Source organism: Manacus candei, unplaced genomic scaffold (assembly GCF_025592945.1).
Source record: "Manacus candei isolate 608988 ecotype Guabito, Panama unplaced genomic scaffold, ASM2559294v1 h1tg000061l, whole genome shotgun sequence".
Lineage (NCBI taxonomy): Eukaryota > Metazoa > Chordata > Aves > Passeriformes > Pipridae > Manacus > Manacus candei.
Genome location: NW_026138109.1, coordinates 639,535 through 667,368, shown reverse-complemented (window position 1 = coordinate 667,368; position 27,834 = coordinate 639,535). Strand labels below are relative to the sequence as shown.

Genomic DNA, 27,834 nt, shown 5'->3' with positions numbered 1-27,834 from the left:
AAGTGAACCTGAATCAAATAAATGACAAACAAATTGCTCCTGACTTTCCTGCAACAGATGTTTCCTAAATTGACCTTCTTGTGTTGCTGTTGTCCATGTCAACAAGGTATTATCCTCATAACATATTCCAGGCCACAGACAAGGTAAAAAACACATCAGAAAAACAAATATCCTACCTGTGTATTTGAATGCTGCATTATTCACCTGTTTCTTTTCTATTTCAGCTCTCCTGTTATTCCTTCCTTCCAAACCTATTGCAGCATGACTGCTGGGTAAAGTCACAAGAGTTTTCATGACAGAGTGTTTCTTAGACACCTGGGATTTACTGGATAAACAATTTTAACTGAAAGAATTCCTTAAAAAAAAACATGTACAGCGATATTTGTCAAGTACTTTTCAGAATAACACTGATTGTAAAATAGCAGTACTCTAAAAGCAGGTTTGACACACTAAGTGGGACAATGCAAATACTGACATCTGAACCAGTCACCTGCTTTTCTTTTGTCAGTGAAGATAAAGAGACATTTCTACAGTACTATTCATCTTATCCTAAAAGAGGTGTCTAAAAAAAGTCAGATTGATCACTCCCTGTATAAAGAATGCCTGTTTACTACTGCAGCTCATGTCCAGCCTTAGATTTATTGACTAGTTACACAGGATCATACCCCATAGGAAATTAATATCTGATTTCACAGAACCATACAGGCTTTCACCACTGCTAATAGCGGCAGCATGCAGGACTTTCTGTTCTAGAAACTGAAGAAGGAAAGACTTCACACTGTCTTAGAACCTGAATTCCCTAGACATGTGCATGCATTATTCAAAAGCTCTGGTATTCTGCTGTTGAAAAGCTCTGGTATTCTACTTAGCAGAAAACAGAACTGCACTTTCTGACCAACATCATAGGAACATATCCTGAACACTAAGCAGCATGTTTCACTTAGTCTCTAAATATTTCAATTATTAATCAAGGGGTCAACTGTGTTTAGATCCCTACATCTTCTGGGAAGTTCTTCTTGGACATGCAACCTGCAAACCCTTTCCCAATTTCCCCTAGCATTGCTTGAAGCAGGAGTCAGCACACTAAAAGCTCATTCAACCTTTCTTCAGCTCCCTCTGTTGCTGATGGAGAGAAATAGCCTCCCCTAGACTCAGCTCTCCAGAGCAACTCCGAGTGCTGGAAGTTTGGTCTGTTTTCCGAATGGCCCTCAGGCAAGTGAGTTGAATGTGAGTGTCCCTTGGTTGCTGTGCCTTTGTCAGTACATGAAGCCTTAGGCATTGGAGGAGAAACTACAAGACAAGCTCCTCCTTCAGTGAGTATACACTAGAGCAAATCCAGGCCTGCAGACTGATCCAAGTCCCGCAATGACAGCTAGGTCTGCAGGAGCTGCACACAAGGCAAGAGAGAAGCAGAAAGAAGTGAAGGAGAGAAGCCCGTACGAGCTCCCTGCTCTCCTGTCAGTTATTGATAACTACTCCAGCTGTGAAACTGTTGCAACAGACCCTGTGCACTCTTATAGTCCAGTGAAACTTAAACCCATTTCAACACGTGCCCCATCACAGAGGGAAAAAAAGGCTGGTCTGCCGCAGGCATTGCTTGACTATGGATGAGACTTGTTTTTCTCTCCTTTTCACCCTCCTCTATATCAGGTCCCTGTGAGTTCTGCTGCCCTAGGTTGTCTCTGTGACCTGCTGCCATAGGCTGTCTGCACACTGGTGAGGGGAACCTTGGGCTGAGCTTTTCTCTCACAATAGCAGCATGCTCCTGTCAAGAGAATCACAGAATCACAGAATCAATTAGGTTGGAAAAGACCTCTGAGATCATTCAGTCCAAGCAATAACTGAACATCACCGTGTCAACTCCACCATGTCATTAAGTGCCACGTCCAGTCTTTCTTTAAACACCTTCAGGGTCAGTGACTCTACCTCCTCCTTGGGCAGGCCATTCCAATCTTTAATCACTCTTTCTGTGAAGAAATTCCTCCTAAGGTCCTACTTTAACCCTCCCCTGGTGCAGCTTAAGACTGTGTCCTCCCATCCTGTCACTAGTTCCCTGAGAGAAGAGACCGACATCCACCTGGCTACAACGTCCATGCAGGTACTTGTACACAGTGATGAGGTCTCCCCTGAGCCTCCTCTTCTCCAGGCTAAACAACCCCAGCTCCCTCAGCAGCTCCTCGCAGAACTTGTGCTCCAGAACCTCCACCAGCTTTGTTGCCCTTCTCTGCACTCACTCCAGCACCTCAACGTAAAAAAAACACAACAAAAAAAAAGAAAAATACTTTGACAGGATGCTGACCTGTAGCTCTGCCTGCAGACTGCTGCAGCCGTGCACTGCTAGAGTCCCGGCAGCGTGAGACGGGAAACACCAACCCTCAGCTCGCACTAACTCCCGGCTGCACGCCGTTTCAGAAACCCCTGCAGGAGGCCATCCTCTCTCCACAGGAACTAGTTCCCCTGCGTGGTGACCTGGCGCCCCGCGGGCCGTGCCGCTGGGCTGGGGCTCGGCGGGACCGCGGGCGGCTGCTGCCATCGTGTGCCGGCAGGGAGGCTTGAGGGAGCCCCGACGGGGAGCGCCTGAACAGGAAGCATCTGTTTCTGCCCGAGCCTGAGACCTGCAAGAGAAGACAAAACACTGAGATTAGACATGGATTAACATCATCCTGCCTCTTCGCGCTATTTATAGTTGTGCTGTGCCGCGCCACAGAGGCTCAGCCTAAGCTAAGAGCAACAGCCACGGAAGCTGGACTGAGGACGACTCCGGCAGTCACACGGGTGAAAAAAGAGTGGTGGTGGGGGGGAAACAGCGTGAAACAAATGTTTCTGGTCTGATAAGTACACCTGAATCAATTGTGGCACAGAAAGTCTATGGCAGAGAAAACAAACAAACAAACAAAACCAAAACCAAAACCCTAAGTTTGTGTCACTCATGCACTGAGCTACAGCACTGGCCTTTGAAGGACCCAAGGCACCTTCATGCATTTAGCATAGGCTCATGGGTCTGGTCACTTCTGAGAGATGGACACCGGGCAAGCTGCACATGCTGGCTGCCTAGAACCAGGCTGGTTTTCTGATCTCCACACAAAGAAGGATTTAGATATCTTCTGATTTCTGAACCTTCTCACCACCACTGTGGCTTATTCAAGTCATTATTTCTAATGTTATCTTACACTTTTTAATATAGTAAGGCATGCTAAGTAAAGACTAAATGACAGATTTACATTTTTTTAATTTACATTTGTTCAAATTCATTCCCAGAGCAATTTGTGGCAGAAAAATATAAAACATAAGAATGTAACAAAATCAGAAATGTAGAAGTCTAGATAATAGTAAATAACATATTTTGTTTCTCAGACAAATTTTAAGCAATGTTTTAGGTGAGAGTAAAAACAGAAAGCACAACTGGGTTTCTAGGTAATTATTAGGTACACGAGTAAATATTTATTATATATTAAGGGGGGGTTATTAATTTATTTCTGAAATAATATTAGATGTAAGTTACAAACTGTTGAGATGTAGCTTAGACACCATGATCTTGCATGGGTTTTCTGTAACCAAACACATTCGAACTTGCTTTTAAAGTCAGCATTAGTCACCTGTGCTCGCCTGTTGAGTACAGCTTTGCTCATTTTAGCATGGAAGTCTGTGTCTTTTCTGTCCCAGCCATCAAAACACCATTCCCACAGGCCTTACTGCCAGGCAGAGATGAAGCATTACATGTCCTCAGATACAAATAGCGAAATTTCACAGTGTTTCCCAAGCATCTCTCTGTTATGTAGAACTATGTGAAAGTCTCCATATAGTCTTGTTAAACAAAATTAACATGGACTTTAGCTACTTAGAAATTGTAGAAATGATCGAACAGGCCACTATAAACTTGTACAAATCAATGATTCTCATAGTGATACTGAAGTCACTGAAAAGAAAGAACCACCAGATTCCAGGTTCTACATTCAGAAAGTTATGTTCTATATTCGTCCTTTAAATGTAGCATCTAAGTACAGCAAAAAAACAGGGTGATAAGAAAAAAATCTGAGATAGAAATCACTCTTCAATGGTGGTTTGGAAAGTTAGGAGGGAAAGAAAGCAAGCAGACACTGACAAGCAGCATAGACAGGCAAGAGCATAGAAAAGCCCAGAAGAATAGAAATGTGAAGAGGACAAAATAAAATCCTGAAAGCTGAAAGGAAGAGGAGAATACCAAGTGGACAGAAAGAGGGGAGAACTGATCAGATGAAGACAAGATGAAAGACAGAGGCAATTTTGGGGTTTTGTATAACTGAATTGTAACCACTACATGTTGATGCACCCTTAGAAACCAGGAGCAACAGGCAAGAATCTGTAAAATGAAGACAGATAAAACACCAGACGTGTGGCTCTGAAATTCAGAGAGTCTTGCACAATTGGCTCAGCAAAACAACAGTGGAGCTGCTTGGCTTACACCTGATATTCTCAGCTAACTCCTTCTTCTCTCATGTAGACCTTCAATCTTACCATCTCAGCAGTAAGATGCCAGTAACTATCATCTCATACTGCCAGTTAGCCAGTAGCAATTAAGAAAGCAGCCCATATCCATCATCATTCTGTCCCTTCACGCTGTTTGTAGTGGTGCTGTGCCATGTGTGCTGGCTCAGTTGCTTCTAAGCAAACGAAGCTGCCTGTGATCTCACAGCAGCTGATGAGATGCAGGGCTGAGTCTGTGAACAGGGTGATTTCAGCCATCCTCCCTTCCTTCTGCCTGAACAACTGGCCCCCAGGCTGCTTCTCCAGGTCTGTTTGACAGCATAGCTGCCTCCTTGCAGAACAACACTGCCAGAGGCGCCAGAGGAGCCCAGAGGTTGTGCTAGAGCTGTACTACAAACCCACAAGAGGTCCCAGCAGCTCTCAAGACCGTGCAGACGAACACTGGAATATCCCACACAGGTCAGTTAAACAGAGCAATCAGCATCCTTAGGTGATGGGAAGATCCTTTTTATTAATTTCTTCTTTTTTTTCACCCAGATTGATCTCTGTGCTCTGAAGCCCAGCAGGCACTGTGATCTTGAACAGCTGTTTCGGCAACAGAGACAAAAATGAGCAGCTTGCTCTTTCCGTCTGAGATGCGAGTTTCATATTTCAGCTCCTCCTTCACATTCCAGGCCTGCCCAGGCTCTCCTCCAAAGATTTCAAAAATGGAGCCTTTTACAACTACTTATCCTCTGAAATACTCAGTGCCCAAAGCCAGGGTCGTTGTGGTCTTTCTGTCAGTGGTTTTGTGTACCACCATTCTCTGCCTGCTACAACTCAGAATTTTTAAACCTAAAATCAAAGATTTTTATTCTTTTGAAGTCAAAGATTCACGAGGAAGGAACATTTCCTTGGAGAAGTACAGAGGGAAAGTAAGTTTTTGTTTCATTTTATCTGTCTTGAATCGTTACTGACAAAAAAAAAGTGTACATTTTTAGGTAAATAAAGTGTTATGGGAATTTTTAGCAGAGATTTTTGTAATAAATTCCTATTCTTTAAACAGTAAGCTGGATAAACATTTTTTTTTCTAGATCTGCTCCAGGAATTTAGTAGTAGATCTAATAAACCAAGAAAAACAAATTCATATTATTTAGTATAGATCATTATAGCCTAACAGGAAAATCTGTGGATTTTATTCTTAGTTAAGAATGATAGCATGTTGTGTTGAATTCTGGAAGTTGATCTAGTAAATATGATTTTAGTGCAAGTCCTAAATACCTTCTTTTTTAATGTTTATATTTAAACAAAGCTGCAAGCTGAAGTTTGTCTATTTATTGAATTTTTTGTAACAGATTCTCTGAATGTAATATCTTCAGCTGCTTTCATCACTATCTGTTTAATGAAATGATGATCAGACAGATTAAATTTAGCTTTCTGACAGGAACCATCATAGTAATGAGAAATGCAATTTTAAAATTTAATTATAATCTCTACACTATTTATAGGATTTTTTCTTACTATTCTAACTTTATTTCTCTGAAGGCAACTTTAGTTGTAAACGTGGCCAGTTACTGCCAAAACACACACAAAAATTACATCGCACTGCAAGAGCTACACAGAGAGTTTGGTCCCTCCCACTTCACTGTGCTGGCATTTCCCTGCAACCAGTTTGGAGAATCAGAGCCTAGTTCAAGCCCGGAAATAGAATCTTTTGCAAAAGGAAACTATGGAGTAACCTTCCCCGTTTTCCACAAAATCAAGATCCTAGGATCGGAAGCAGATCCTGCCTTTAAATTTCTAATAGGTAACTGTTTTCTTTTATATATCAAGCTGCCTGTAACCATGGTATTCTCACTGAATTCCAATCTGAGTTTGTTTGTCAGGAAACATTGAACTCTTCAAACTTCTCTGCTCATGGAGAGAAACAGGCACCAAGCATACAATTCATCTCATTTCAATCTGAATATAAAAAATATGGGCAGAAGTGTTGTATCGTGAAAAAATCAGTTTCTCCTCACTGATCATAAAAACAGCCTCCTGTAACCAGCCCAGCTAAAAACATCCATTTTGTGGATGCACGAACTTGAGTGCAAAGATTCCCATCTACAAGATCCCATTTCAAGTTACGTGATTTTTATTGAAAAGCAGCTTTTCTTGTGGACAAAAATATAATTATGGATGGTCCTAAAAATCACAGAAAGATTTTAAATAAACATATGCAGATTCATTTTTTTAGCAGAGGCCTGTGTCCACCTTTATGTAAACTGTATTGTGAAGCAGGATTATATATACTGTAGTTATATATAATCACTGATTTGTGTTAATTTGGGCCCAGCATGCAAAACCCACTCATACAAATACCTCCATTACAGAGAGCACTTACTGACTTAGGGCCTCATATTCTCACAAGCAAAGTGAAACTTTCTTCAGTTGACCAAAGAGCTCATAGACCCAAAGCCAGCTTGAAAAGCCTTTCTGAATTATCCTGAGCTTTGGCCAGGTCTTTGACCCATGCTTAACACTGATATATTAAAGAAAGGATACTTAGAACATAACCATTCTCCAACACACCATTTTAACTAGAAAAAATATAAGAGGAAGCCCAAACCTGTTCTGTCTCCTTGACCCAAGACAGGATCACAGTTACCCAAATCAGTACTACTTGTGTTTATCCAGACTATTTCAGTAGTCATATGAGAGATTCCAAAACCTCACAGCCTATTTCAGTTTTTCACAGCTCCTCTTGTCAGAAAACTAATTAAATATCTAAATTAAATCTTTCTTACAACACTTAAGTATTTTCTTCTTGCCATATTCTCTGTACTTGAAAATTATTATTATTTAGGAGTCATTTATGTTTCACCACTGTCATTGTAACTGTGTTTCTTCCTACCTCCTCTTAAGCAAGATACCAAAAACTCAGTAAACCTTGTTGACCTCAACTCTTGTTGACCTGAGTTGCCTGAGGTCCAGTGGAATTATTGAGTGCTCTCTCAGTTTTTTATAGAGGAGACTAGAGCATGCAGGTTACAGCTGCATAGAATGAAACCAGATTCTAAATATCAGTCCAATCAGTGTTAGACATCAATATCTATAAAGAAAAAAATGTTTACTCAGCATTATTTTATTTGATGTGCTGTTCACTGACAGGAAGGAGAAAGATCTTCTGACACTTCAGTATTTTTAAATAAAGCCTTTCTTTTCCTTCATTCCCTGCATCTTCAATAAGAGAAGCACCTGCTTTCTTCAGGTAGCTGTCTTGACAATCAGAAGGTTGAACACCTTCATGCTACAGCACCTTCTTGTGCCTCTTACTGCTAGCTACAATTTGCCCAGCACTGTCAGATAGTCTAGCACAAAAGGAGTCCACTGGCAGCATAAATATGGATGTGGAGCATCATTCACTTCCCACTTTTCCGATCATTAACAGCAACTAGTAAACCATGCCCAGACTACTAGCAAAGAACAAGGTGTGATTACATCTGCATAAGAAGCTGAAGAATTAGTTCAGGGCATTGAAACAATTACAAGTGTAACTCGCTAAAACAATCTGATGCCATCCTTACAGATTCTTCAAAGAAAGAGCCTCGATGGAATTTCTGGAAGTACCTTGTTAGCCCTGAGGGTAAAGTTGTGAAATTCTGGAGACCTGAAGAGCCAGTGCAAAGTATCAAGCCAGAAGTAGCAGCATTAATCAGGCAGATTATCATGAAAAAAAGAGAGGACCTCTGAAAAAGCCATTTATACTGTGAATCTATTCAATAGCATGGATACACAGCCTTTGTACATTCCCGGGAAATGTTGCTAGAAGCTAAACCATCAGGTGATTTTACTACTCTTTAGTGTTGGTATTTGCAACCAATATGGTTGGTAATATGTCTATTAATGCTGGATTTGCCCCTGCAATAGCCTTGAGAAGGACTGAGTTTACTGAGATGGCAAGGCACTAAGTACCTTGCAGGATGGACCTTCAATCTACATAAGGTTTCTGAATGTGGGTTTTTTTTTAATTGCTGATAATTGCTAATTCAATTGTCATCAGCAGAGAGATAGCTGGAAAGAAGATTATTAATAAATTACTCAGTATTTGCACAGGTTTCTTTCCCATCTACCAGTAACAAACAGATTTTGATATTCCATTAACACATACTTGCCCTGTCTGAAGCATATGGAGCCCAGAGGCATCCATGGCAGGGTCTTTAGAGGCAAATGTAACTGAAGAGACTAGCTTTGCAGCATTCTCTCGATGAAGACTACGGAATTGTGAAGCTGTCAGCTGTAAAAAAACTGTACATAGAGAATGATAAATGTAAAAGAAAAAATTGCAGAAATGTTTTCTCACCTGCTTTATGTTTTGATTCACTTTACCTTTCACCTTTAGAGCAACTCCCTTTAACTCTTTAGCCGTCTCTATACATTTGCACCAAGGTACTGTGCCTTGACTGTGAGCTCCTCTCCTATTGGATTCCTGGTTTTCTGACCTGGGTGAAGGCAGGGCCTGTGTGAATATACATGGTTGCTTACAGAAGGATTCAAAGTGCAATGAAAATCAGGAGTCTGGGACTCTCACAGATGTCTTTCTGAGGCTGTCCAAGACAATACTCCCCAGCCATGTGCCTACCTACCTCCCATCTTTAGAATAAAAAAACAGTCTTCATGCAGAGGTAGAAGAAAGAGGAGAAGGTTCACGGTTCAAGCTCCACTCCTCTCACCTTGCAGTCTCCCCAGTCCTACATGTAACTGCAAACCCATTGCCAGTTCTGTTCCACTGTTCTATTACAAACTGACAAGTCTTTTGATTTATCTGTTTGAAAAAGGGAGATAGTAAATTTGAATAAGAAATGTCACTCCAGATGTCCAAGTCCTAATGGAGGGGTGAGAGAATAGAAATGAGAGAAACCTATGTCTCGGAAGAGTTTTCTACATGAGAAGGATGGATAGCATTAGTGCAGTCGTCTTGTAAAACTAACTGAAAATAACTAAAGTGCTTCAAAACTTTTTCTAATAAAGATAACCACTTAACTGTATTAAAAAGGTGAGAAATTTAAAAGCAATTTTAAAAAAAAAGGTATTGAATTAATTGACAATTTCACACCAAAAAAAAAAAAAAAACAAAAAACAACAAACTCTGAAGAATAAGGACATTAAAATGTTTTAAAAGATTGAGTAATGATACTGATGTGAAAGATTCAACAAAGTGACATCAAAGATTCATCAATAGTGACAAAGATAATTTTGGAACAGAACTCAAACCTTGGCAATTTTGGCCACTCTAACTTTCAGAGATCAGCTAAGGATTATACAAAAGGTTTCATTAGTTGAAATCAGCCTGCTGCTGTTGTTTTAGACCAGCCTGTGAGCTATTTGCCATTATCCCACAAGATTCCACGTCAAATATGTCAAGACAGTTCCTGTTCTTAGGCTGGGGTTCTGTATTTTACTCCAGTCTCCTCCAGCATGTGCTGTTGCAGCCTTGAGAACATTTAGTGGAACATGTCAGGTGATTTTTGTCTCATGTCTCTGCTGCTTTGATGGAGCAGAAAGGGAATTCAGATAAGGACTGTCTCCCCTCACTGGGAGCAATCTACATTCCATGGAACTAAGTGGAAGAACAAAATACTTTTCCTATGAAGGACTGAATATCTTAACTTGAAAATGCTCACATCTAAAATATGTGTGTCCACTCTTGTGTACTCCTATAGTTCCCTGGTTTTTGTATGACTGAATAAAAAAGGGTATAGGTATAAAGAAATGTTGGGCACTGTAACACCTAAAAAAAGGTCTGTTTTAGTCCTGGTATTGCCTTAGAGTTATTCAGCACGTGGGAAATTTCATTTGGGTTCCTAAAATACCCTACGAAGGATAAACAGAGCAGTATCATTTTCTAGTTTGGAAAGGATCAGGAGGGAAGGGAATGTGCACACCTTGCTTGTGACTCACTCACTAAAGGAGACAGCGTAATCTTAAATATCCCAATGCCAGCATTAAGATCAAATGTCTTTCCTGGTATTCAGAAATAGCATGTGATATTAGCCAATGACTGGACAGAATTATTTAACTCACTCCTACCTGAATTAAGTTTACTCAGGAGTCCTAGAAAAAGAGTGTTTTGTCTGACAACACAGTCATGAAATTTCTCATTGTACTATTTGGTCACAATCCACTACAACTATCTTCTGTAGAAATTTGAATATAGGTACCATTCTGTCCTGAATCTACACAATTTAAGTTTTTCAAAATTTACTGTTAATTAGCATTCATCCAAAAACTCAATGTATTTGTATTACTTATACGTCATGAGACATGTCAGCTCTTCCAATACAACATTTAGGGCAGATCATTGATAAACTAATAATTTCTTTCTTCTGGGGTAAAAATAAAGCATCTTTAATGGACAAATCTACATAGACTTGGAAAGGCAAATAAATAAAATGAAAATTAGAACACTGTTATACAAGCTCATACTTACCTATAGTCAAAAGCCAAGAAAGTAATATGAATACCTGTTCATATAAATATCCACTTACTGTTAATTTAAAATAGAGCATATAAAAAATATAAACTCCAAAACTGTGGACAGATTGAAACTTATTTCTTGGATTCCTTAATAATCCTACCAATTTAAGATAAAACCACCCTCCTAAGACAGTTAACTGAGTTCAGTCCATGAGTGTTAAAGTTATGTCATCATCATTTCTTCATAACCTAACCTATTACATCCTTCATCCTAACCCTTCATTCCTATCTCATCCTTCCTTCACTCCTTAGGCCTGACATATCTTTATTTTCTCAAACAGACACCACTTAACTGTGAGCTTCTCGAGATTATATGGGAGTGCAAATATTCTAAATCACCACTAGGTGATATTCAGTCACCACTAGAACATGTTCCTGTTCCTTCACGTACTGCCACAAAATACTTGTTTGCTGAGCCAACACATCAATGCTCCTTTAAACACTGAGTGGTGTAAGAGAAACATATTCATATGGGATTCAAACCTGAAATCTTACTTAATAGTTTCATAATTGAGTAGATTCTTTAGAAGCCAGTTAGGTTACCTGCATAAATGTGTGAAATACAGTTACATTTAGTTTTATACCCTCAGTCACACTTACTTTTATACCCTATCTTCACTCAGTCTGCATAACATAGCACAGCTCCTTTCAGTCAGGGGAAATAGGCAGGCATTGGACCTCATACCAGCTAAGGATCTCATGAGATATTTATAACAGTGTTTGTATTCTTGTCTCAACAATGATGTGCTAATGTGGCAGTGTAGTCAGTTGCTGGTGTGTGAAGAACAGCTAACTAACAATACACTGCCTAATCACCACACACAGCAGTAGGTTCACCCTGTGAAGTTTTTAACTGTGCTGCTTTTGCTTTAAGAAAACTCCCAGAGCTCAAAATTATTCAAAAACATTTGAATTATTTACCTGTTTCAAGTATTTATAAACTTCCTGTTACCTTGGTATCTGAAAGCTGTTGAAAGCCAGAGTCTAAATCAACCAAAAATTCTCACAGTTCTTTGAATAATGGCAGATAATGGAAATACAAGATACCACTACAATACCAGAAATGAGGTTGACAGTCAACAAAAACAAAAAACCAACCAAACAAAAAACCACAAACAAACAAACAAAACAAGACAGTAATTAGGAGGATCCAGAAAATTTCTTGTACAAAAGTAGTAGCTCTCCCTTTTGATGACCAAGGTATGTGGTAAAAGAGAGCAACTGCATGTTAGCTGATGTCAGAATTTCAACCAGCTAACATACACTGCCATCCCATCACACACAGATGCGCAGCCCGCGTTCCTGGAAACAGAATCCTAGCACCTTCCAAAGGAGTTGCCTCTAAACAGCGGTGCGCCAGCCCTGCAGCAGGTGGCAGTGCAGCAGTGACTGCTACATCCAGGTACAGCAGCCAACTAGCAAAGCACTGCCTACCAGACACAGAGTCCTTGCAGAGTGAGATGTCTTCTGATATAATATGGAAACGTCTTTTATTTTCTACCAAATCCAGCATTATTTATCTGTTTTAAGTTTCATGTTTCCTACGTGTATATATAAAAGTTCAAACAGAATGTACTGTCATGAAATAAATGTCGCAGATAAGTTTCTGATTCAGCAAGACCTGAATTAGTGTAACAGTATAAAACCTATGTGGAGTGTGACTAGAATCAGACCCCAGACTGTACAGAAGGAACTGAATAGTGTTGTAAACAGTTTCTTGTCTTAAACCACCATTTGAACAACTTGAACAAGTACCAGTATAGTATGTTACCTCCACAAGTTAATTAGTATCATACTTACCTCTGTCCTTTTCTCAGCTGGGCATTTGTTTACGGTCAGTGTTGCAACCCTGCCATTAGTCTAGATGAGCTCAGAATCTGGTTCAGTATAGTCAGTTTTAGGTTATTTTGAAATTAGAATTATTGGTTACTCCACAGTGCAACTTGACTGTAGGTTATGAGCCACAGCACACCTCCATTTACAGCCACATAAGGGAGGATGCATAAAGATCCCAGGATTGAAGCTTATGGATTCAGGCTGGGTGGAGGTAAGATTTTAGCTCCCACATCCATTTTGATCAAAAGTTCTTTAAAGTCACACTGGCAAGGAGCTACTGAGTTAGACACTTTGTATAGAAGTCAGTGAATACTATATTTTAAGCCTTCACTTTATTTCTTCAAAACTGGTCTGAAATAACTCAAAATAACTCTTAATACAAAACAAAACATAAAACATTTACTTGCCTGAATGCTGCTGTTAGCAGCCACAGGGAAGCATTAGGTAACTGATTTCTGCTTGTTCCATATCAAGATGCCACTTCTGAGTTTTCCATGATGTTTTTGAATGAAACAATATGGAGTGCAGCTAGCAGCTGTTGACATATGAGAGACAACAGCCAGCTAACATGCACTGCCAGACTGTTACATTCTCTTGAGTTTTCGCCACCAGTTCCCCTTCACCACCATCCTTAAAGCTTTGTCTCCTGTAGCTCAGTCATTGCTCGCTTTAATAACATGACTTTCCTCATGGGGTCACTTACATGAAGTATTTATGCTGAAGCAATATTGTCAGCATGCTAGTGGCTACATTTCCTTACTGTCATTATATCTAAGGACACACTGCTTATCTCCTGCTTCTGTGTTTTTCGGTATGGTGAATTCCATTTAGACCTTCACTTCCTACTCCATCACTTTGCATGTTGCAGTCTTACAAAGTTTTGTGATCTACGACAACTCCTCAAGGGACAAGCTACCTGTATTTTACCTCTTCCCTACTGTTAAGCATTTTGTTTGTGATTAATACTTTTCCCACCTAAGTTCATACTGTACAAGTTCTTTGTTGTCCCGTTTATCTTTTACCACTCTCTAAATGTGGACAAGTCAGCTTACAGTGCCAACGAAAGGATAGCTCTGTAAATCTATACAATCCCTTCAATGGAGTCAGGTAACTTTTGCTTTTAAAGAGGAAGCGGTCCCTCTAGTGATAAAAGAGAGAAGCCCAAAGGTGGGGTTTTTTCCTCCCCAAATAGATGTCACGTTACTATAACTTGCATTTTTCTGGCATTGCAGATGCTACAGTTTAAAAAGTGTGATAAGAAATAATAAAAAAGAATAAAAACATTTTCCCCAGAAATGTACAGAGTGGAACTCTGCAGTGCAGTGCATACAGAGGAGTGCATATGCCTGTGCCTGCCCCTACCTCAGCCGCTTTCCATGGGCTTTGCTCCAGTTCAGGTCTTTTCCGAGTGTTCTCATGACGTTATCCTTGAAAAAGACACAGAGGCGCAACACTTAGCAACTGCGCAGCTCACCCCAAATCACCGTCCACCCAGTCCCGCTGGTGGCAAAGCTTCGATGGTTGCCACGGCCACAGGGACAAGGCAGAGCCGCCGGAGAGGACATCTCCCCAGCCGCGGCCCTCCCCAAAGCACGGGCAGCCTCCGCATTCCCACAAGGCAGGGTTACCCGAAGCAAGTCCTCATCCCTTCTGCTCGTCCTCCGGGCAGGTTCTTCCAATTTTCGGTCTATCTTTGCCAGGGCTGTCTGAACCTGCTGCGGGGTGGCGGGGCGGCGGGGTGGCCTCACCCGAGTAGGATCCCTGCGAGCGAGGCGGCGCACACGGGGGTAAAAGGGTGACCCGAGCAGGTGCGTGGGAGGCAGCCTGTAGAGAAGGAAATTTACAGCCCGGCCAGAGTTCGTGGCGCCGGTCCCTCAGCCCGGGCGGCTGTGCAGCCCCTCGGCCGCACCCCGCACCCCTCAGCCCGCACACCGCAACGCTTCCGGCGGCCGCGGGTGCCCTTTAAGCCTCCCCCGAGCGCGCCCGGCGCGGCGGGAGCCCCTGTCCCGTCCCGCCGGCGGGACGCGGCGCGCTCGGGCTGCGCGGCGGCGGGTCCTCGCTGGCGGCAAAGGAGCCGGCGCGGCGGGTCTCGCCGACTCCGCGGGCAGGGCGGCGGCAGCGGCCGGTGCCAGAGGGCCCTGGCTCGGCCCCGGGCACGGGCAGCACGCCAGGCCGACACCCTGGGAGGCCGCTGCCCGCCCCGCCGGGGCCGGTGTGTCAGCACCGCGGCCGTGCCCCGTGGGGCTGCTCCATGGCCATGTCACGGTCTGGGGGTGCCTCGGCCCCTGCCTGCTGAGTGGGGAGAGGGCAGCCTCACGGAATCAGGTTGGAAAGACCTCTAAGATCATCAAGTCCAGCCTTTGACCAAATACCACCTTGTCAACTACACCGTGGCACTAAGTGCCACGTCCAGTTCTTTCTTTAAACACCTTCAGGGACAGTGGCTCTACCTCCTCCCTGGGCAGTCCATTCCAACCTTTAATCACCCTTTCTTCTTAGAAATTCCTCCTAATGTCCAACTTAACCCTCCCCTCGTGCAGTTTAAGACTGTGTCCTCTCATCCTATCACTGGCTGCCTGGGAGAAGAGGCTGACCTGCACCTGGCTACAACCTCCTTTCAGGTAATTGCAGAGAGTAATAAGGTCTCCCCTGAGCCTCCTCTCCTCCAGGCTCAACAACCCCACTCCCTCAGCCACTCCTTAAAAGACTTGTGCTCCAGACCCTTCATCAGCTCCATTACCCTTCTCTGCTCTTCTCTTTGGCACATGACACACACAAAACCCCTCACATCAGCTGTTTCTCACCAAGGCTTTGCCCTCTGTGAGGAGCTGGGCATCACTGCAAGGAGAGTGAGGCCTAGGGTGCATCACTGTGCTGAGTCTCCCGCACCAGCCTGTCCAAAACTGAGAGCTGAACACAGTGTTGTTCTCTCAGAGCTGAGACCAAGCAAATGGCACCCTGGTCCAGTGCACCACTGAGGAACTGTCCTCCAAAGCGGGTCTCCAAATCCAAAAGTGAGGAAAGCCTCACCGCCACCATAGTCAGACTCCAGAAATAACTCACTAGCATTTGCTTTAATGTGACAGGCAAAAGCAGATATTGTAGGAGAAAGTGTGAAGAATGGTTTTATCCCAGCAGATGAGTTGCTCATGCATGTGTTTTACCAAGTGCACATGATAGAGGAATTGTACGCACCCTTAGGCACTCCTCCCTTCACCTGAGAAAACTTGGGCACAGGTTCGGCAGGAAGAAGGTAAAACACAGTTCTTTGAAAGACAGAGTTTAGTTAAATCAAAAGACAGAGAAAAACAATTACTGGTACATACAACTTTTTTTTTCAAAGTAAGTTCAGAACTGTTCTTTTTCAATCCTTGTCATAGTTTCAAAACTTGGAGTGATGGCGTCCAGGTTTTCAAGAGACAGAAGAAACAGATACACAGCATGAGCCTATTTTTCCTCTTTCTAGTTTTTGAACCTGAGAATCAACATTAAAAGTGTTGTTTTCTAAGAGTAAGAGAGTGCCACTTTTTAAAACGTGCCAAAAGTATTCTTTACTTTCTTACTGTTTCTGCAAAACAGGAACTTTTTCATAATTTTCCATTGGGAAAGAATTATTCGAGCTAATTAAAAAATTCTTCTGCAAAAATCTTCTCATCTTAAGTCTTATTTCCCACCTATTTCAATTTCCATAGCTGCACACTTCACATCTGCAAAAGGACATCATGTAAGCAAGACGATAGAGGAGAATATTTTTACTAATTCCTAAGTAATAAGCAATAATTAAATATCAGAATGATAGAGCTGTTTTGACAAATCCAAGCAAAACTATTACCAAAAAAAAGCTATCTTATTATCTCACTTTGTATTGGTAAGGACACAGCGAAGCACACCAGGGGTACAAAGTGTCTGAGTCACTCAACACCATCTTAATGCTTTCTGTAAAACAAACACACAAGGTATTGCTAGCATAGCTTCACAAAGGATTGTTTGCAATGCTTCAGTTGTTCGTTTAACTGAATGCGAAATCTTTCTACAAGACTAACTTTCAGCGAGCACGGCCAAATATCGTTACCCTGCCTAAGAGCATGCACCGAAAAGCCAGCTTGTTTTGTATCAGCAACAATCAGGTCAGGTGAAGTGTTTTGAGCTGTTAACTATCCCTTAAAAAATCTTTTTCTCACACTAAAAAGCTTATTTCAGATGAGCAAACCTGTAACCATGCAGTTTGATAGTGAGAGGAAAGAGTTTGCAGTCTGAGAGCTATATAGTTGTAAACTGGAATAAAAGTCAAAAGTCTCAAAGTCAACAAGGTTTTGCTTGTGTGAACTAGAATTAGGATTAATTAATGCAGAGAAAGGCATTAAAAAGTAAATAATATGACCCACTGCAATTGGTGTTACAAGCAGTGACTCCTGCCCATGAGCCTTCAACTCATGCATGCACACACCATGAACAGATTGTAAGAAAATATTTGGAGGTTTTTCCATAAAATTTCTACTGAACACTGACTAGCAAGTTGAAAATATGCCAAGATATTACATTTGTTGGTAGCCTCAAGATAAGTAGATCCCTAGATGAAGTCAGTGGTAAATAAAATTCAAAAATAAACAGAAGTGCCATGAGGAACTCAAAACTTCTTTATGTATGTTTAGGAGGACGCACTGAATTGTTAGGAAGGTATTATAACATCAAGGATATCCTTAATACTCCCTTCTTCACTTGAAGCACCTGGTATTTTGGAAATTTTGTGTTAAATAAGAGCTCTGCTGTCACTTAGAAATTGTAACTGAATTTTAAACAAAAGAGTTTTGTTTTAGAAAAGCTGTCCACAGCTAAGTGTATTACTTCTATAATGCTTCCAGCATCTTATTAATGTGTCTTCAAAATGAAATGAGAAGGTCATCTGGGTTAAGTGTCTTCATTTCTTTCTCACTGTGGACTCCTTTTACGTTACTCATTATGAAACCTATGCAGCCAATTGCTCAGCTATTTCACTTACATACTAGAAAAGTGACTGAATGTTTGTAGCTCTCTCTAAAAGGTATTCCCAAAACGGTATGTAGAAACTGTGTAGTTTGTCCCCACTGGCAGCAGATGGTGCTGATATGTTGTGCCTCATGCAGGTTGTCAAACCCATAGTAATTTATAGGTTTTTTTCTCATCCGTTATTCATAAGGTCTTTTAATACAAATTTGACATCATCATTCAACATCAGAATTTACTGAGATAAAATATGAGTTTATAGTTTGAAGGTGGGGTTTGGACATCGACAGCAAGCCTCAAAATAGTATCAGAAAATTGAGCACTGACTGAAACAACACATTTCAGGAAAAGCTGGATTTATCACATCCAGACTGCTGAATAAGGACCACAGATAGTTTAAGGGCCCAGGTATCTCAAGATACAATGATGACGGTGCTCCTTGCCAAATGACAAGAAATGCTGACAAGACATGATGCTACCTTATACCAGGTTCTGGCAAATAGAGACATCTCAAGAGCTGGTCACAGAACATTGTCTTAAAAGCAATAGAACACAGATTGTTTCCATGTCAGAGAAAGAGGGAAGTGAATAAAACCCATCTTTAAATAAGTTTCTAGGAAAGTTTTGCTTAAATCAAAGGCCTAGTCAGAGAAACCTCCCTGCCTAAGGAGCATCAAGGGCATACTGGACTAAATACTTTTCCAGAGAGGATGCAGTCACTGTCTGTGACACCGAGTTGGCTAAACTAAGAAAGGTGTAACAAATTACGTTATGGAAAAAATTACCCTTTTGACGATGCGAGGGATCTGAATAAGATTTACTACAAGTTTGAGTTGATATTTGAAATAGGTGGAAAAGATTCTTTGAACATACAATGGTGAAAATTTGTATCCACTTTGCAGTTGTAAAATGATGAGAGGTTTTTGGGAACCAAGGCCTTCAACTTCCAGCCAGAGGGAAAATAATGCTCCAGCTTTGTTACATGGTCACTGAGCAAAGATCCTGAGATACAGAAACATCTTTTTTTTTTCTTCCTGTATTTCTTTATTGTTCTCTCTAGCTTTTCAGATAGTATCCCAGAAAGATCCCAATCTTATTGCCTGTTAAGTCATATAAGTACTCAGGTGCTTCCGAGTGGGTTAGAGGAACAGTTCTCACAGTGCTACAGGCAAATCAAGGATGTTTCTCCAAGTGACTGGCAGTAATAGAAGATAGTAGTTGCCATTATAAACGGAGGTTTGAACCTCAAGTATTTGTACCTGAAACAGAAAGCAAAAAAAGGAAGGTGAAGGAAGGAATCGGGAAAGAAAAAGGGACTCAATTCATGTGTCTGCTCTCGCGACATCATATCACACTGCAACGAGCAGCTGTTTAGACTCCAGTAGGAAATATTGTTGACCAGGCAACTGGAAAATTCTGGCAGTGAACCCACAGCTTCATTTTAGCTGTACAAAGCACAGGTAATTTAGATGTCCTTCAGAGGACAAGAGGAGGAAAATGTTCCTTCTTCTTTGCTGAGGCTCACCTTAAAGCCAAGCATTAATATCTCAGTCCATTATTCTGGTCATCAGAAGTCTCCCATTTCATTTATCCTTGCCAGCACAGTAAAGGTGCTTGTGAAGATGTGGGGAGTGAGCTCTAGAAATGACTGTCAACTATTCCTCCTGAAATGAACCTCAGCACTTCAGACTTTAGGAAAAGTACATCTCCTATGCAAACAAGTGAGAAAACAAAGAAAAAACGTATATATCTTCCTTTGTGCTACATTCTGTCACAGCAAGTATGTTGCATTATGTGTATAAGACTGGCTCATAAAAGATCGAATACTGTTACTATATAATTTTTTCTGACTTTTGTCCATTTGAATGACACCTTCACCTGTATCTAACCCCCTTCTATTTCCAATGTTAAATTCAGTGCTTATGACGAGCGTGGTTGGCAAGTGTGTGTAGACCAAGTAAACTAAGGTTCTATTTAGCTTCAGGGAGAAATTTGTGTCAGCTGTCATTTTCTGACTTTTAAAATTTTTTTATCAGTTTAAAAACAGAGTGGGAGGGGAAGAAAACAAGGGCGCTGAGGGATAAGTGCATTTTAATAGATTACATTATTTTTTATGTAACATACTCTTGACTCCCAGGATTTTCAGTTCTAATGTGACCTTCAGCTTTCATAAAAAAATACAGTCTATTTCTTCATCAACACACTATAGTAATTGCCTGCTTTTGCTTTTCCACGGACAGATCAAAAGCTGTCCTGCTAGGTCATTCCGCCCAGGCCTTTCTGCTAAGTTATCTCTTCAGTGTGTTCTCCCACACATTTTGGTGCACATTAGAAATCCATTTCAGCACACCACTGCTAACAGACTGTTTCAGTGAAGGTTTCCAACATGCTGAGATCCTATGCTGGCATTGGAGACTGCACACATCACAAAACTACATTTTGTTTACCTTGGCTAAACTCTAACCCAACAAAAGGACCTCTGGGTTCAGTGCCAGCTGCCAATTTTGTGCCTAAATAATATTTCAGTCCGTAATCCTGAGAATCTGGATTAATAAACTGCCAAAATACCACTCAGATATGGTTCTTTCCAAAGCTTCTCTAGCAGGTTCTATTGATAACACAATACTTATTTCTACATTACTAGTACCAAACTACTATATCTTACTGTAAAATTAAGTATTGTAGAAAGTCATTATGGCTCTGGATAATTATGAATTACAACTACATCCAAGGCTTCAGGCACCTGCTGTAGGTGATTCATCTCAGGTTATTTTAGAGACAGGGCAAGGTTTCTAACATTCTTTCCTAGGTAAGGGTAAATAACTGTACAGCTTAAAAAGCACTGTCATCTCTCGTTTCAAGCATGTTTCACTCAAGTAATTGCTCCATCATCTGTGAGTTCCTAAAATCCTGTTGCATCTCCATACCATTTCCCATGGAAATAAGTCTCCAGTTTCACTTCAAAAAGCTCGTATTTAGGGAATCAAAAAGTATTAGCATTGGAAAGTGTTTAGGCTGTAAAATATTTTTTATCACTGTATTTAAACAGCTGCTTACTGTTCAACACATTGCAAAGAATATTTTTGTACTGAAGTTTAGTTTTAACATGTTAAATATATTTTCTTGAAAAAAAAAATCACCCTACATAACCTTAGTTATTATTAGTGTACCTCGGCTATCTTTTACAATATGCACATGCTGGACACCTTAGCCCATGTGTGCTATTGCAGCACAGCTTAAAAAATGGCAATCCCTTTAGATTAAATGACGAAAGTGTTTCTAGCAGATCTCTGGACTCAGCACTATCACAAACGGGAACTCACCTGTTGTCTGGGACAATACAGCTGTCACCAAATATCCTCAAGCAACAAATATTTATCATTCATCTGCAAAGAACTGTGTCCTAGTTAGATCAGCCGGAAGCAGTTCATCACTGTGCGGGTGTAACCTAAACTGTGTGTTCTATACCCTCCCGTGTCATTTCCCAGGAACCATTAACAATAGACCATTTGCAGCAGTTGCCCAGAGCACACCTGAACCCTCAGGCAATAGTTATGGGTGATGTTAACTCCCCTCCAGGGAGTCATTAGCACCTCCACACCCAGCCTGAGGGGTCATGTCTGCTAACGGGCCACTAAGGATTCCAAAAATACCTCACCCATTGTGGAAGTCCCTCCCCTGGGGGAAGTACTGGGCATTCCATCTTGGACCTGGGTGTATACAATCTTGGGATCTTGGGACTTCCAGGCCCCCTCGAAGGATCCAGAGGAGGACCAGAACCTCGACTGGACTGCGATCACCACTCTTGACCAGACTGCAACCACCCCTCTCACCAACAGGTTTTCTCCCCCTTTTACTTTGGACTCGGGGGGACCACGTGGGGCTCAGCACAGGGGCCAACGAGCACCATTCTGTTCATGCCCCAGGGTGCTGGGTTATACGTCTGGGTTTTGTGGATTAAAACCAATTGCTTGTCCACATAATTGTATTACCGTATTATTTTTTATTAAATTTAACTCTGACTTGTGGTCTCTTTTGAGTTGGGTTAATTTCTCCTGCCACTTTACCTTTAAACCAGCACAAGCTGATAAAGGGGAATGAGTTTTAAGATACTGAAACAGCTGTGCACATCACTACAGAGAGGCTTAAAACAGAGGACATTTCTACTATTCAAGAATATAGAAGAGAGAATTAGAATTGTTAGTATTTATTGCATTAAATGTGTTGTAAATATGATCAACCCCAGCTGAGATTTCCCAGCAATTTCTCTGGGGAGTGGAGGCTCCCTTTTGGTCTGTGTGCCATCAGTATTCCTGCTCTGAAAGCCAGAGCAGTCCACCCAGGGGAATTCAGGGAGATCCCTGGTACATGGGTGAAAGGTTCCATGTAGAAGCCATTGCCTGAAATCCTGAGACCTATGCTATAGAAGAGATTAGAGCACAAAATGTAACCCTCTTCTACATGCTTGGTGTGTGTCAGCCTGCTATAGAAAGACTTACATGCAGGGTGTCTGGGACATACCCTCACAGACCATTGCAACAGCAATTTACTGGGTGAAAAAGAAAATAACCTCAAAATCTCAAGGCACCCTATTTTAACAAGTGAGTTCGAATTGTAACTGCATTATCCACATAAGAAATCTGGAAATTTTACTAAAAAAATGATCACTACATATGAATAACCTTGAAAACACTTACTAATTTGGGGGGTTTTAATAGTATTTTGTTGGAGAGTATAAAGTCAATACTGAACATAAATAGTCCCTTGCTATCAGAGTTTGAACAGGTGCTAGGTGCAAGGCAGACTTTAAGATTATTTCTGCTACACCTATGAAATAGTTATGCCAAAGCAAACCACCTCCTCTTTTGACCTCATTTGCTTTAGTTGTTAAGACTATGCAATGTAAAATGCAAATAATGGCTGCTGACCAGAATTAAGTCAATGTTTAGAAAAGAGTGCTGCTGCCATCATATAAAACCAATTGCAAAATGTTTGCCTTTTTCTTGAAGATAGACAGGGGTATTTTTCTTTAGAAAGATATTAAGGAAAACAAGGGAAGAAAAGACAGTGAAATCTCTGCAATCCCTGAAAAGACCAACCCAGTAGGAACAGTTTAGCACTGGTGCTACAGCACAATAGCCATGTTATGGTCTGGTCTCTACATGACTGCCATCTGAGACACCTCGATGGTTGTCTGCCACCACACAAGGTTTGTGACAAACCCACAGAGGCATCAGCTGCATCTTTCTGATGGAGGTTAGCTCCTATGAATGGGACCAGTAGCAACCTGTGTGCTTCAAAAATGGTGGTCAGGCCAGTTAAATGACAGCAAATGTGTGCCTGTGTTTATATACAGGTTGATATGAACACCAAAGCAAGAGCATTTCTGTTACTGACGTGGAGAGTAGCTCAGATTTGTGAATGGGCAATGTTTTCTCTTTATGATGCATTGAACAACCCTGGCAATCCCTACAGGAAAATGCCATACCAACACTCAGTCTTGCATATCGCCTTTAGATCAGCGGATGAGCAATACTGCTGATAAAAAAGGCTTTCATAAATTAAAGCTATACCAAAAGCCCTATGCCATTTCTAAATAATTCCATCCAGGTCCCTTCTGCCCTTTCTATTCTGAAAAGACCTAAAATTACTGACTTAATAAGCACCGATTTACTAAAAGATAGTTCCTCTTTCTAGTATTTACTTTTAAACAAGCTGTACCTTGAGGTCTGGTGTCATTTTTTAATGAATACCTAAGGACTTTACCCAATGAAAAACCCACATGCCCATAACAAGTCATGTGTGGAATTGAGGTGCTTGTATTCAATACACGATTAGTAAATCCTTACCCTGGCACACCCTAAATTAAAAGGTATTTTTCTCTTTCACCTCAAAGCGTCCCAGTGTCACAGTCAGAGGAGACTGGAATGTTTGCTAAAGAGCATGAGTTATGAGATAGACCAAACTTCTCTCTCTCAGCAATTGTAAATTCAAAATTAAGGGGCTTTAATCGAGGAAGTGTGGAAAAAACAGAAGAAATAACAACCCTTTATTAAAAGATATATGTATGTTGGCAAAAACAGTAACAGAACACAAAAAAAACTAGACAGTAATCCCAGAAAAAAACAAACAAACAAACAAAAGTTTGAATGAATACTTCTCTGTCCTTTAGCGCAGTCCTAATCGTGGCCTGCAGGGGTTGCTGTTGGGTCGCTGGAGGTGCAGGGTCTGCAGTTCTTGTTGTCTCATGTTACGGTGTCTCAAAACTCCTCCCTTTTCTCCCGTGGGCACGCAACTCTCCGATGAAACATAGTAGATCCAGGCTGGAGACAAGAGACAGCTCGCAGGCAAGTTGAGGCCAGCAGTCCGAGCTGACTAGGACGAGAAGCCCAAAAAAGCCAGGTCCCCAGTCCTTCTCTCCAAATGCCTGCATGCAGACCCCCGTCTCTGTCCAAGAGAGAGAGCTCCGCCTTCTGCCTCTCCCCTCCCACCGAAGAAACTGCCACCCCCTCCCAAAATTTCTCTCCTCCTCCCCCAGTCTCTCTGATGGGCCATTAGCTAGGAATTTGGCCAGAATGACTCCCTTCCCCCACTCACTCCGTTTCTTCTTAGAGTGGAGCAGGGGAAGAAAAATTCTCCTATGGAATTTATAACCTATAACACCCAGCTGCCTGCAGTTCTGCACCACCACTCTTTCACAGCCACACATCCTGTGGCCTGGCACTGGCAGGGCAGGGAAATGTGGAGAAAGCTTATTTACGAGCAGGAACAAAGCTCATTACATGTTATTGCATCTATTTTGCTTTATTTCTGTTGTGGTCTTGGCCATCTCCCCTCACCCATTGCACGGACCGTACACCACCAGAGAGAGAAAATCATAGTGAGCATAAACAACAAACCAGCATGTCCTTCAGTCTATCACACCTGCACGTCCAGGGGCTCTACACAGATCCTGTCCAGACAAAAAGCATAAAGCCAGATCTGTTTGGATATGAGGTTTCCTAGAGGTGGACTTCCAGCTTCTCCAGGGATTAGCTTCTGATGGAAAAACCATGAAGCATGAGCCTCAAGGGGCCAGGCTTCGTCCCCTGAGATCCCACCAACTCCTGCCTGACAAAAAGACAAAGGGCACTGGGAGCCTGTCGCAATCTGAGGAGACTGGAATGTTTGCTAAAGAGGATGAGTTATAAGATAGACCAAACTCCTCTTTCTCAGGAATTTTAAATTCAAAATTAAGGGGCTTTAATTGAGGAAGTGTGGAAAAAACCAGAAGAAATAACAACCCTTTATAAAAGACATGTGTATGTTGGCAAAAACAGTAACAGAACACAAAAAACTAGACAGTAATCCTAGAAAAAAAAAAGGGTCTGAATGAATACTTCTCTGTCCTTTAGTGCAGTCCTAATCGTGGCCATCACAGGGCGCTGTTGGATCGCTGAAGGTGCAGGGCTGCAGTTCTTGTTCCCAGATGACGGTGTTCCAAGGCTCTCCTCCCCTCCTCTCCCAGCAAGCACAGACCTCTCCAATGAAACAAAGAAAAAACAACCAGTAGGTCCCCGTGTGTGTCACGAGGCAGTGGCGGTGCAGAGCCGGTGGTCAGGCCTCACCAGGATGAAAGAACCAGAAAAAAACCTGGCTCCCAGGCTTTTCCTCCAGAAAATGCCTGGATACAGTCCCTGTCTCTGTCCCGTTGAGAGAACTCCGTGGTCTGCCCCTCTCCCCTCAGAACAGAGCCAGCCCCTCCTCTCTCCCCAGCCTCTCTGATGTTCCATCTGTGAAGAATGCAGTCTGGCGAGCTAATTCCTTTGTAAGGCTAATTACCTCCCTCCCCCCTTCCCTATTCGAAACTCTGTTTCTCTTACAGGGAAAGAAAAAATTCCTCTCTCAGATTTATAACCTATAACAGAGCCCTTCTAATTTCATGTTTGTCAAAAGTAGCCATTGGGCTGTTTTACTCTGTGCCAGAGATTTTCTGACTTATTACGAAGTTCATATGTATGGCAGTGGGTGGATAAGCATCAATTTAAAATACACCTTTATAGTTTAAAGGAGGTGTGTGCTGGTTTAAAGGTAAACCAGCAGGGGAAATGAACTCAACTCAAAAGAGAGATTATAAATCAGAATAACAATTTAATAAAATAATACAATAAGTACGATTATACAGACAGACAATTGGTTTTAACCCACAAAACCCAAATGTATAACCCAGCACCCTGGGGCATGAACAGAGTGGTGTTCGTTGGGCCCCCTGAGTTCAAAGTAAAAGGAGAAGGGAAAACCTGTTGGTGAGAGTGCTGTTGCAGTCTGGTCAAGAGTGACGATTGCAGTCCGGTTGAGAGTGATGGTTGCAGTCTGGTCGAGGGTGGTGGTTGCAGTCTGGTTGAGAGTGGTGGTTGCAGTCTGGTTGAAAAGTGGTGGTTGCAGTCCAGTCAAGGGTGGTGGTCTGCAGTCTGGTTGAAAAGTGGTGATCTGCAGTCTTCCTCTGGATCCTATGAGTGGTTAAAAAAGTTCCAAGACTCCAAGATTATATATCCTCCAGTTCAGGCAGGAATGCCCAGTACTTCCCTCAGGGCGGGGAGTTCCACAAAAGAGTGTGAGGACAGGGAGGCACCCTCCTGTCTCACAGGCCTCTTAACACCCAGTTTATAGCCTGAGGAGTCAGGCTGCTCTGGGCAGAAGGTGTAAATAGTCTATTGATACCAGTTTCTGGGAAATGGCATGGAAGGCTATAGAATACACAGTTTTGGGTTACATCCATACAGTGATGAACTGGTCCCAGCTGTTTATAGTGTCCCAAGGTGTTTATAGTGTACCACTATAAATAGGTTTATAGCCTAACATCAAGAAAAACCAAGTTGCATACCAAGCACCTTTTACCAGTCTGTCTTTGTGTTCAATGATGCTCCTGTTGAGTCTCAGTAAGAAGCATCTTGGTCTGATTAGCCAGTTTTCAGCCTTTTCAATAAATATGGCTTCAAATTTAATAAATGTTTAAAATAATCTATGATAATTTTCTATTACTCTTATATCAAATCTCAAAATTCATCAAAGATGCTTTTAGCATAGGAACACTATGAGTAACACTAATCAGAGGAAATGTTATAGCAGGTTGAATGCAAGAGTGGATAAAAATGTATTTGTAACTCTGAAAAGATGTGAAGTAGCAGCAAGATCAACAGTAGTGATAATCCAACAGGGTGATTATTTTTTGTTATATGCTAAAAGAAGTGTACATTTTTAATGTGTAATTTTATTTCCGAGGAATTAACATGCTTATGAGCATTACAAAATTGCATACACTATCCATTTTGTGTTTAATTTCATAAAACACACAGAGAGGGATTGTAGACATCTATAGAAGCTTCTTTTACTATCAGTTTATGCCCTACCAAATTCAGTGCAGCCAGGAAGCTTTGTCTCTTCTGTCTGCTGATGAACCAGAGCTTTCATACAGTATTTTTGCCAAAGTGACAATTCTCTTCTGCAGAAATATAAATGTCTCTGGAGTCATCCAGGGTTGAGCCCTTAGCATCCCAGACAGGGCTTCAGCACAAATCCTACTAGAAGATGTCAGTGCTGCAGACATAAAGGACTACAGGTACTGAATACCCACCTCTGCAGCTTCCTAGAAGCCATATGTCATGCTGACAATAACAACTATTCTCCTTCTGAATACAGTCTCTGCTGCCAAAAGCGCAAGAGTATATACAATTGCTTTAAGAAATCTACTGAGGTGACAATGTGCTGTCACCTTTACTATCACACAAGCCTCTCACACTTGGACTGCTGTTAATGTGCACAGACCTCTGCAAGAATACTGGAAAATCTGAGTATTGAAAAACCAATAACTTCAGGGTAGAAAATCTCTACCCTGGGTGAAGCACAGTGCCTTCACTCGTGTGCCACTGAAAAATACACTGCAGGTACTATTTCACATGTGTTGTCAGTGGTTCAGCTTTCAAACCAGAGGGTGAAAATGAAATGTATCCATTCAGAACAGTTCAACATTATTTTTTACACTTCTCTTTACTTCAATTAGTACCACTGAATGTT

The 27,834-nt window shown here is 41.6% G+C and overlaps 1 protein-coding gene across 2 annotated transcripts; it reads left to right on the top strand.

The window, feature by feature from the left end:
• The first annotated feature begins 4,528 nt into the window (after positions 1-4,528).
• On the top strand, positions 4,529-9,040 carry GPX8 (glutathione peroxidase 8 (putative)). Of its 2 annotated transcripts, XM_051804697.1 has the most exons (4): positions 4,529-4,923; positions 5,002-5,378; positions 5,989-6,250; positions 8,015-9,040. In XM_051804697.1, exons 2-4 carry the CDS (start codon positions 5,073-5,075, stop codon positions 8,176-8,178), a joined length of 732 nt encoding a protein of 243 aa, XP_051660657.1. In that variant the 5' UTR covers positions 4,529-4,923; positions 5,002-5,072; the 3' UTR covers positions 8,179-9,040. The 2 variants fall into 2 exon arrangements, with proteins under 2 accessions (XP_051660657.1, XP_051660658.1); XM_051804698.1 differs by lacking the exon at positions 5,989-6,250 and having other exon boundaries at positions 8,015-8,184.
• Positions 9,041-27,834: the final 18,794 nt, after the last annotated feature.